This window comes from Phyllobates terribilis, unplaced genomic scaffold (genome assembly GCF_046119375.1).
Source record: "Phyllobates terribilis strain yellow unplaced genomic scaffold, ASM4611937v1 Scaffold_2__4_contigs__length_985480577, whole genome shotgun sequence".
Lineage (NCBI taxonomy): Eukaryota > Metazoa > Chordata > Amphibia > Anura > Dendrobatidae > Phyllobates > Phyllobates terribilis.
Window position 1 is genome coordinate 927,113,776 of NW_027362762.1, and position 12,754 is coordinate 927,126,529.

The following is a 12,754-nucleotide window of genomic DNA, read 5'->3' on the forward strand; positions in this document are numbered from 1 at the left end:
ATTTTTATTTTTTAGTACACCGATGAAGGTCTAATATGACCGAAACGTCTGTTCATTTTTTGCACTTTATTAAAAATATAAAAAAAGATTCCATGAGTCTCCTGAGTGCCAGGTCATTTCTTTATACGACTACGGGCTTGTAACCCTACCTGAGCACCACCTCTACTCCAGGAAGTGCGGTAGTTCCTATCTACTTGAATATTGTTTCTATATACCTGCACCCTGGTGTGTCATGACGACCAACACCTTTTTCTACAACGCCGAGGAAACTTCCAACATCATTTCTAAAATAAATCTACCCTGCGATTTTCTGAAATTACCACCTAAAGAGACCAGGGGCAGAGACTGGGAGAAGGAGCTACGCCATTGCATTAACCTTGAACTCCACTGTGCTACTCTCTCGGAATACGTGAGAGTTCAACGCATCCCAAGAGGACTTAGAGTTCCTCTACGTCCCACACTCTTTAGTGACCAGGAAGATTATTGTTTGAAATTTGAACAAATTCTGAACAAATGTTCTTTTGACCTTATGACCTTAACAATTGAATTTTTGCAGAAGGAAATAGCTGCTTCTAAGGAAAACACTACAGGCATCGAGACCCAACTAGCATCCACCATTTCTACCGACGAACTAACTTCCCTCAAAACCAAGGTAAGCCAGAACCTCGAAAAACATCGTCGAGATACTGAAAATAAGAAACGACTGAAGTTCATCAGCGACGCCGAGGACTACCAGAGGGACCGCGTATATAAATGGCGCGACTTCTCCAATGCCAAACGTGGTCCGGCACAACCATGCCACTCCTCTACCGACCTGTCCTCTTCCAGTTCAGAATTGGACAGACCACATCATCCATCTACCTCTACCCATTTTTTAGGTTTCCAGAAGAGATACAATCGAAGAAGAGGAGGACGAGGCGGCGCGGCACCCACAGGAGGAGACAGGAGCTTCATGAGGGTAACTCGTTCCCAGGTATGAACTCATTGGTTGTGAACATTTCGTCACGATCCCTCAGCATCGCAGAACTTTCAGTGTTACAAAAAGGCTTGTCTTTTTGTCCATCTCACAAATGTAACACATTTGGTCTTGAAATGGATTTACAAAGGTTTTTCAGGTCCATTAGACTTAAGGCTCACTTCTCGCATGAGCCCACCACGAATACCACTATACCCCCTACCAGTCCACCTAGCATAGCAGCTGCTAGTCTAGGATTAAGGAATAAGAGCACCTATCGTCCCCCCCAGAATTACCATGCTACAGAGACTTTCATTGATTTCATAAAACAATCATTTTACAGACTACGGTCAGATATTTATCTGGGCCGCTTACATTACCCACAAAACATGTCCTCTCTGGACAGACAAGCTCTGACCGCACTTCAATCGGATTCTTCCATTATTATTAAACCAGCGGATAAAGGTGGTGCTATAGTGGTAATGGACAAATCTGTTTATCTAAACGAGATCCATAGACAGCTTAATGATCACTCGGTCTATGAAAAACTCGCACATGACCCTACCTCGACAGTCAGAGAGGCTATCTCCAGAATTCTGGAACAACATTGCCTCAAGGGAACTATTGATATTAAAACACGAGATTTTTTAACCAACCCATTTCCAATAATTCCAGTATTCTATGCCTTACCTAAAATCCATAAAAGTCTTGAGAACCCACCAGGCCGACCAATAGTTGCCGCCACCAATTCCGTTTTATCTCCCTTAGCGATTTTCCTGGAGAAAATTTTGACCCCTCTGGTGAAACGCACCTCATCCTTTATCCTTGATACGGGAGCATTTTTGACAATCATTAAAGAAATCAAACAGGTTCATCCCGACTCCCTTTTAGTTACGATGGACGTTAACAACTTATACACCTCCATTCCACATGAGAGAGGTATTAAGTGTGTTAAAAACCTTCTAGAACTGTCGCATACACCACCCGACATTAGCCACCTCTGCCTGGATCTTCTTACCTTAGTCTTGTCAAGGAGCTTTTTTCTATTCCAGGATACTTTTTACTTACAGAAGCAGGGTACCGCGATGGGTTCTAATGTAGCTCCACCGTACGCTAATTGCTACATGTCAGCTTTAGAGAAAGAGATAGTATACAGTAATCCACTGTTCAAAACCCACTCCAGAGTATGGAGACGCTACATCGATGATATTTTTTGCATTTGGACTGGGCCCAAGGAAACATTGATGGAATTTTTTGAAATCTTGAATTCTTCCTGGGAGGGTCTTGGTTTTACCATACCATGTAGCACACAATCGATTCACTTTCTTGATCCTACGGTCATGAAAGATGAACTTGGTTTCCTGTCGACTGACTTATACGTGAAACCCACCGACAGAAACAGTCTTTTACATTATAATTGTCTCCACCCTCGATCTATTTTTTCCTCAGTACCCAAGTCCCAGTTTCACCGGGTCCAACGCATCGTGAGCGATCCCTCCACACAAAATAGGAGGATCACGGAGATGAAACAGCGTTAGCTCGAGCCCTAGAACCCTCCACTAGAACTTACCATGCCTCTGACAAATGGATGCCGTTTATTCATACCTATCATCCAATTGTCTCAATTTTACATAAAAGTATCCGACAACATTGGAACATACTCAAAACTGCTTATCCATCAGTCCCCGAATTCTGGGTCCCGTTCCTGCCATGTTATAAAAGACCTACCAATATTCGTGACCGCCTAGTCCATTCAGACATTGGCACTACCAATACCCAACCCAAACAGAGGTTTCTTTCCACACCCAAACATGGGACATTTCCATGTTTACAGTGTCACCAGTGTAACAATATCACCAGGGGCGACACTTTCTATCACCCACAATCAGGCAAACCGTATAAGGTGAAGGATTATTTTACTTGTAACTCTTCTTACGTTGTCTATATCCTGAAATGTCCTTGCGGTCGGGTTTATGTTGGAGAAACCACTCAATGCATAAAAGACAGGATCTCCAAACATAAGTCCAAAATACGCTGCAAAAATTTATTGCTACCGGTTCCTCAACACTTTGTAACAGCCGGTCACTTAGTGTCACAATTGAGGTTCCAAGTCATTGAACATGTCCCCTATTTAAGACGAGGTGGTAACCGCATCCATCAATTGAAACAAAGGGAAGCCTTTTGGATCCACGAGTTACAATCATTGTCCCCCAAGGGACTCAACAAAGAGTATGATCTCGGTTCCTTCACCTAGATTCATTCCTGACTGCGAATTGTATTAAGACTAGATAGGATACGGACACAACGGACCTACCCATTAGGGACTATTGTACCATGAGATAACTTTTATGGAGACCTCCTATTTTTACATTTCTTACATTTTTTATATGTATTGTAATTACGGTACCTTCTCATCTGAAATACTGTTATTATGATAATTACTCTGTACCAACTGTCTTATATGACATGATGCCTTCCTTTCCTCATATTTACAAGGTTGTATGCTATTTCACTGGTTATATACTTTGATCATGTCATTTACATTTGTTCTCCTTGTTCTCCTCAGATTCCATCCTAAGTGATGCTCCTTCCTCCGTTCCATAACCCTCCTGGACTCCTGTTTGTTCTCCTAATGTCCCTCCAGCATGTCATGATCGTCCACACCGCTTTAGAATCACTGTGGAACGCATATTACACTGTGTGGAACGCACTATCGCGTTATTTCCGGTCACGTGACCAGCCTTTTACATTTCAGGACCTTCATAGCGTCATATGACGCTACTTCCTGTTTCTAGGTCCTATTCCCACAGTACACACATGCCCTATACCCATTGCTACTAATGATTAAACGGAGTACAACGACCTCTGACCCCTGTCATTGCCTATTTAAGACCTCTGTGGTCTCCAGTCCTCCATAGCACCTCCTGACAAAGGGTGGACACCGTGTCCAGCTATCACACTGCTAAATTGTACACCTTTTTACTCCCTATAGTGACTGCTCTCATTTAGGTTTTCTTCCCCCATTTTATTTCCTCATATTTATACTCTACTTATATTCCCAGAACCTACAGAACCCAATAGGCTCATACTTATTTTACATCCTCTCTCACAACCTGGTATGTTGATTTTTTGTTTTTTGATTCCATTTTTCTCCCCTTTTCTTCCCCTCCAGAACTCCCCTTCCTCCCATCTTGTTTTTTCCTGTTGTTTCCTGTGTTGTACTCCCGTCAATCCTCCAGCATGACATATTATTTGTGACTCATATTCTATCTTGTCCATTATTTTGTTGTACTATACATATGTTTTCTATGGGAGATTTATTGTTATTTTTATTTTTTAGTACACCGATGAAGGTCTAATATGACCGAAACGTCTGTTAATTTTTTGCACTTTATTAAAAATATAGAAAAAGATTTCATGAGTCTCCTGAGTGCCAGGTCATTTCTTTATGCAATCACATAGAGTGACCTCAGACTTGTGTGCCAAACTTGGACAACCCCATTAAAGATAGACTATCAGCCCAAATAAGCTAACAAGAGTGATCGGTGCTCTGGCCAAGAGACTCACTGACTTGTCTGAGCTTCCTCTGCAGACAGTGTTCACTCCAGGCAAGTCCGTGATGTCAATCACCAATGAGGTAGTCAGGAGCATGCAAAAGCAGTGGATGGAGAAATGCACTGAGCCCTCTCGGCCATGCCCAGGGTGCACCGAGCAACCTAATTAGCACTTTTGAGAAAACTTCAGTTTCTGCAGAACAGAGGCAGCAATTAGAGAGAACTAAAGTTCCAATTTTTACAGCGGCAATGTTCCCTACAAATCACTATGCTTAATTTATACTTTCAGGCTGGGCTGACTGACCTCTTTTAATAACTCACATATTTATTATAGGATGCACTGGTCAGCTAATGACATTTTTTTGTACTCCATTGATTTTTGTGTTTCCAGGTTTCTTTGACATTTGGCCATTAAGTGGTTAAAGCAAGCATAGCTGATTATCTTGAAGAAGGGAAAAATTATAGAAAAAAATATATTTTTAACTAAATCAAACCCACTTTAGGCTCGAAAAAAAATTGCACCATCTGCACTGCCTGACCAGCAGCTAAGTGGTTAAAAGGAACCCACTTGGTTTAGACCAGGCTTTATGATGTATTTCTTTTCTCTGATTTTTAAGTATCTCTCTACTGGTGGCCCCTGCTACTAGCAAGTGCTTCATCACTTCATGGTGAATGGTGCTGGTCAACCATGGATGTTGATGGCTACTTTACAAGGGTGAGGATCTTCACTACTTTCTTTGATATTCGTCCTTTAAAGATTTGAGGCAAAAATAGGAAATTATCCAAAAGAAGAAAATGTTATTAAAAAAAATAGTTTCATGGATATCTTATCTTGCTCTGTCTCCCCTAGTAGTCAGAGGGGTGGAGGAAGGTTTCTGATCAGCAAGCTGCCTCCCAATGTGAGCCCAAGGAACCAAAACGTAAGCTAAATGGCAACGATGATTTTGAGGCCCACATATATGATCTATCAGCCACCGAATGATCACTTTCCTTGACCAATCGCTGATTGCTGTCATGTTTACATTGGCCGATGATTGGTAACGAGTGTCCAAACCCGACCACCGCAATCAGACATTTTTCCCCTCCTAACATTGCAGCACCTGTGGGACCCAACATCTAAGTGTAGGTTCTTACCACTAGTGTTGAGCGAATTTGTTCGGCATTTCAAATTTGGTTTCGCGTTCAGGATTCCGGCTTGTTCGCGCCAAAAAAACGGCTCCACCCATGAACATTCCTGATTTGCCACGCTGTCACGCAGGTCTGAAATGAGACCTTAGAGTCATATGTACTGCATCAACCACAAATATGCCCTTGATTATGTAACTTGGAGGTTTATCGTGGTAATGTGCACCCTTAGCACTATAAGATGTGCTAGACATCAGCGCAACATATCCAAGCAACGATTGACCCATTTGTTTTTACCCAGATGGGAAATGATGCAATTTACCATTGTGGGGACATCTGCAAAAAATTTGCGACATACATAGACCCCATTTTTTTGACCCAACAGAATCATTCAAGGGGAAGCCATCCAGATATCCTATCTCACAATGCACCCTCTTTTCTTCAGCAGGTGCCCTGCAGAGTGGCCAGCAGTAACTCAATAAGACACATTTATTACCTTTGTAACTTTCTATATGGCCCATTGTCCGCCTTCTTCTGGAAAGTGAAGGCAGAAGGATGAACGTTCAGCATCTCTATGCGCCTTTCTACCATTCATCGCTCGGTGCCAGTGCATTTGCTCTGTTTATTCCCACCATGGCTTACTTTCCTGTTACACTCTGCCCATTCATTTGGCAAATGTGCCACCGGATGGTCTGATAGAGATCATGGAAATGACTTCAGAAACACTTTTGTTGTCTTTCCTCCTCCCTTATGTCTTTGAGCGCTCCTAGCCATGTGTCAGGATGAAAGGATCCATTTTATGAGTTTGGATCCACAACATCCAACGGCCAGTGAGTCTCCTAACTTCTTTTCAGGTTGACAGAAGCACAGAGGATAAGCTGCCAACTTCTCTGCCTCTCTTTTTAAACTGCTCAATCACAGAGGGCACTGTGCTTTCAATGTGCCAAAGGCCTACAAGCAAGTTGTGCCATGTTAAAGAGTCTTTACAGCCTTTGGAAAACAGGATTCCTATTATTACAGAACTAGACATAATATTATGCACATGATATTTACAGAAATACATGGGTGAAAATAATTTGGATACGGTACCCCGGTAGCGGTGCACAGAGGGGGCAGATACTAAAGGCCACCCTAGTTGTTAAGGGTGGGTCCGTGGGTTAAAGAGCAGAAGTTACTAATATTACAACATCTCTTCTCATACTTGCAGAATCTTGGTGCCAGTGGCCACTATGACTAGTGGAAGAAGACCCAGGTGTATTAGATGAGTAGCTATAGGGGATAGAGATGCAGAAGGGGTTTTAATTTTTAGCTTAATATCGAGCAATGGCGACTTGATGGATGAATGCTCTGTAGGAAGATCAAACTTGTGCAAGCCTAGATAAGTCCACCAGGGTCTTCTCCGCTGTTATCTTCATAGTATCAAGCCATCAGGTTGATGGTCTTCTCCTTTGCCTTGTTCCTTCTATTCTTCTGACCAAGATGTCCTTCTCCAGTGATTGTTCTCTTCGTATGATGGGTCCAAAGTAGGCAAGTCATAGCTTGGTGATCCTTGCCTCGAGTCACATGTCTGCCTTGATTTGTTCCAAACTTAATTTGTTCTTCTTTCCATCCATGGTACAAAGGTAGAAAAATCATCATACCCTTTTATTGAATTCTGTGATAAAGCCGTTGTTTTATTACATATGATCTTTCTCATTATACAAGGGAGAAGGACTAAAAATCCTGGAGGCGAAATGTGGTATTACATAACTCCAATTCAGATCCTGTACCATGTGCCTTGGCTTCCAACCTATTACATGCCAATTAGAACGCTGGTGTCCACCTAAAGACCACCTAAAGTGTGAAAGCCTTTCTAACCCTCTATATATCTGCCCCCTAAATCTGCTTCTCTGTACAAAGAATACACTGACATTAGATATTAGCTATCTGTGTCTCATTCTGCTACAGATAAAATTGGTGGTTAAGACCCCAGTGCACATTAGACTAATGTTGGCCAAAATACCAATATCAACTGGTTTGCCCAATGGTTTAATGTGCATGGGAGCATTAGCCCACTTGATGGTTGGGAGAGATGTTGATCATGCATGTTCGATTTCAGACTGCCAATCATATTTTTCTCCTTGAGATCTGTCACCGGCCGACATGTCAGTCTTTCTCATAGAGAACACAGGATCTCTCAGTCTTATGTATGGGAGAGAATCGGCTCAGATGGCTGTCGGGCAAACGATAGACCGAAGCACCAATCGCCCGACAGTTATCTAATGTGTATCGCTGGCTTCAGTGCAAGCAGAAAGATATAATTCATATCTACAAAAATAGATTATTAATATCTATCTGTCTCATATCTATCTATCATTCTCATATCTATCTAATCTTTCTAATATCTATGTATCTATCTCATATCTATCTATTATTATCTATCTATCTCATATGTATCTATCTATCGATTATCTATCTCTCTATCTATCTATCTATCTATCTATCCATTATCTATCTATCTATCTATCTATCTATTATCTATCTATCTATTATCATCTATCTATCTATCTATCTATCTATCTATCTATCTGTCTGTCTGTCTGTCTATTTAAAAAGAAAAGAAGGCAGCACTCCAAAAAATAGTGAAAAAAAGAGGACTTTATTAGTCCATCTGGTGTCGCAACGTTTCGGCTGTGAACAGCTTTTTTCAAGCCACGTTATCTATCTATCTATCTATTGATCTATTATCTACATAACTATCTATTTATCTATCTATCTTTATCAATTTAAATAAGGCTCTGTTCACACTCTGTTCAGACATGCTATTTCGCTGTACTATTTTAGGAATAGACAAACAGAATAAGTGATCCGTTTCATCAGTTATGTAATCAAAAGCAGAGAAGCGTCATTGATTTTTATGGGGGGGGGGGTTGGTTTTAGGACCTTTTGCAGGACCTTTTCTTCCGTTTTAAAAGACACAACCTAGATGGACGCAATAATACACAATGGGGCCCCTCTGCTTCCGTTTGCATAACTGATCACTTATTCCATTTGTCTGTTCCAAAAATGATACGGAGAAACGAAAGGTCCAAACGGACTGTGATCATTGCCTTGTTACAGGATAATTTACATACAATTAATAAGATGCAATAAGAATATAATACACTTTATAAAATCGTTTCAATCTGGACACAAGGACTACAGATATCTCTATATAGCCTTTTGGTCAGTGTTAGCTCTGAAGGCAGCAGTGGCAGCCAATTACAGCTTTTCCCAATGTCTGACTCTGGAATGGGCCGTCTCTTCCTTTGGTATATCAATGACTAATTGAGAACAAGCCTTACACTGATTTTCACAATCGCTTTCCTCTGAACATCTTGCAGAATTCCTCAGCCTTCCAGCTGGTGAGATGTTTCTTAGAAATCTCTAAGCTGATAGAGACAGTGTAGAGTATGCAGATCTGCAGGTTCATAGAAAACAGAGAGAAGATGATGAGACATTGTCCAGTTGACATGCCAGGTGGCAAAGCTACCCAGGAACAGTCTTCTGTTTTCAGGCACCCTCCTTCTCTTCTAACCATGAATGAGAGCAAAGACAAGATTCTGTCCACTGTTAGTCTGCACAGATGTGGAAGACAGAACAGAGAAGTGAAAGAAGAGCAGCAGCAGCTGAGGAAGAAGATAAACAGTCGGGAAAGGAAGAGAATGCAAGACTTGAACTTTGCCATGGATGCCTTAAGAGAGGTCATCATGCCCTACTCTGCAACTCACTGCCAGAGCTCACCTGGACGAAAATTGTCTAAGATTGCCACCCTACTGCTAGCCAGGAACTACATACTGTTACTGGGAAGCTCTCTCCAAGAATTGCGCAGGATCATTGGAGACATGAGTGGCCCTGGACCCAGGTTGCTTCTGGCAGGCTTGCCCTTATTTGCTACTCCAGGATCAGTGTTCTTCTCGCCAGGCTCTGGTGCCATCGGTGGAGATCCTCATCGGTCCAGCAAGTTGCACTCACTTTCCTTGGAGGAACAGCATTGCTCAGCATTCACAGTACCTGGGGGAAGCAGTCTTTGCGCCTGCACCGTCTGTAGGTTTACTCACTTCATTCCCACCAGCCTCAATATAAAAGCCATTCAACTATCCAAATGAAACAAAGACGCCATCGCTCGAGGGTGCATAAATGAACTTGGCAAAACTAGTAATAGGAGAATGCCACCTGTGATTTTTCTACCAGTGCCATTTCATTACCCGTCGGGATGGAAAGACGTCACAAGCATTAGTAGTGAAGTGGTTGCTTACTCAATATGTCCATCGCTGTCAATTAAAGGGGTAATCCAGTTTCAGCAAATAAAGTTTACTATACAATATTTCAATATACTTTTAGAAATTGTTTTTCTCCAAGATCTCTGCTTGCTGTCATTTAATAGGAACCTTCATTATTTATCTTTGGAGGGTACAAATCTATCCTGGTCATGGGCTCCACGGGTGGTTACAGTCGCAGGTGCACCCGTGGGTCCTTTACATGACCGGGTTACAGGGATATATCCACTGGAAGTAACTAATAAAAGCTCCCTCCTGAGTCACAGCTAGAAGAGATCTCCGTCAGGGCTTGGTACTGAAAGTATCATTGGAAAATTGTATAAGTTTCATCATTTCTTTGCTAAAACCTGAATATAGGAAAGTATAAGTATTTGGAAAATTATGGATGGGGCCAATCTAGCTGTTATATAGTATATGTAGCATGTTTTTACATTTCTCTAGTCTATTATTTTTCTTATACGTTTTTATAAAGCTTTTATATCTGTCTTTAAGAAATTTCCAAATGTTTGAGATTTATGCACCAGTACCTATAAGATTCTTTTCTACTCTTATTATAGAGGACTGAGGTGACATAGGTCCACTGCTTTATGCTATTAGATTTTCCTACTTTCTCTGGATTTCTTTTATACCTTTTACTATAATTTCTGGCTTTTCAGCTTTGTTTATAAATGTTTCTTTTCTTTTGATTTCAATTGTTTTATTTTATCAATACAAAAGTAGAAGCTTCATAATATCTTTCTGTAAAAGTTACCAGATGGCACAGAAAACCCAAGAGGTGACATGAGAGTGAAACATACATGTATATCGATGTGTATAAGAGCAAAAACTATGATAAAACTCTTTTAATGGGGGCTTTACACTTTCTGCTTACACTGTTTTATACATTTTTGATATTTTATTTACAGTTGCAGTATAAAAACCCATCAAAGCAGCATCATTAATGTAAAAAGCTAATGAAACCGTCAGGATGTGTTGGTTACATGCACGGTATCATCAGAATGTGTTGGTTCATTTCTGATCTCCTGTGAAATGCTTTGAATTATATTTTTGTACTTTTTGTATTAACACAGTATTTCAGTATTTACAATTTTTTTTTGCATTTAGTACATTGTGCGTGTGATAAAATCCATGCTCGTGTCTTTTTATATGCATATATATATATATATATATATTATCATTGCCCTAATAAAATATTGTAAAATCATATTCTCAAATGTGTGTGACATTGAATTTCTGTTTTATTTTATTGTGCAATTTTAGTAATGGAAAGTAGAAATCAGTAGAAACTTTCTTTTGGTATTTATTTTTCTGTTTTTTTTTTTTTACTTGGACCTTCCATGATCAACAACATGTCCCAGAACAGGCAACACGGCACAGGTTAAGTTTTTGCAGCGATTTTGTGTCTTTTGGGTCAAGCTTGACAAAGGTCCTCAAATGGACGGAAACGTCGCCATTATAGGTGATTAAACATCACCTTTTGTACTTATTTTTGGAGTGCTTCTTTCCTTATTTTGTTTATCTAGATAGATGATAGAATAAGATAGATGATAGATAGACAGATAGATGATAGATAGATAATAGATAGATAGATAGATAGAAAGATAGATAGATAGATGATAGAATAAGATAGATGATAGATAGATAATAGATAGATAGATAGAAAGATAGATAGATAGATGATAGAATAAGATAGATGATAGATAGATAGATGATAGATAGATAGATAATAGATAGATAGATAGATGATAGAATAAGATAGATGATAGATAGATGATAGATAGATAATAGATAGATGATAGAATAAGATGACAGATAGAATAGATATATTAGATATATTTAAATGGGTTGGTAGGTGATGTATATTCTACTCTACCAGCCCATTTGAATTGTAGGTGTTTTAGCCCAGAAGTGACATGTTCTGTCCAGAGTTATAGGCTTGTAGCCCAAGAGAGGCATGTAGGCAGAGTAGTACCCATCAGATGGGAGGTCACCTTGCAGCGGTGGATGGGCACACATGAATTGGCCAATTTATGCGCTAAGAACCTCCATTTTTTGTAAGTAAAGCTCATTGAGTAATAAAACAGTTTAAATCAAACGTTTTTACTGTCTTTATGTATTTTGGCCATAATGGAGTGCTGCTGCGCTCTCTTTTTATATATGGATAGATAGATAGAAGATAGATAGATAGATAGATGGATAGATAGATAGATGATCGATGATAGAATAATCTAGATGATAGATTAGATAGATAGATAATAGATAGATGATATATAGATAATAGATAGATGATAGAATAATATAGATGATAGATAGATAATAGATAATCAATAGATAATAGATAGATGATATATAGATAATAGATAGATGATAGAATAATATAGATGATAGATAGATAATAGATAATCAATAGATAATAGATAGATGATAGATATATAGATAGATAGATGATAGATAATAGATAGATGATAGATAGATATTTTTGGTTTGCAGCAGACGTCAAAGACTTGTCCTGTTCTGTCCTTACAGCCAGGGTCTCGGCTCTTGTGTCAGGATATATTTCTGGGTCGTGGATAAAAATTACATAATCTGTAGAAAGAACAACAGGTCATTCCAACAAAACCCAAATCATAACTGACCCCAGATAAAGATATAGGAGCAGTTCACACACACAAGTGAAACAATTGCTGCACATTACTATGTGCTTCCATTTTGCGCTCCCATTGTATAGTACTTAGATGGTATGATCAGACAATGACTCCATGTTCTTTGCTGTCCCAGATAAAGCTGAGCTCCGGGTGCTGCAGGACGTACACTGAACAATA

At 39.8% G+C, this 12,754-nt stretch overlaps 1 protein-coding gene across 1 annotated transcript; it reads left to right on the plus strand.

Annotated features, from left to right (window-relative positions):
• Positions 1-8,933: 8,933 nt before the first annotated feature.
• OLIG1 (oligodendrocyte transcription factor 1) lies at positions 8,934-11,125 on the plus strand. The gene has a single exon (XM_073670819.1). The coding sequence runs from the start codon at positions 9,066-9,068 to the stop codon at positions 9,759-9,761; it is 696 nt and encodes a 231-aa protein (XP_073526920.1). The 5' UTR covers positions 8,934-9,065; the 3' UTR covers positions 9,762-11,125.
• The last annotated feature ends 1,629 nt before the right edge of the window (positions 11,126-12,754 follow it).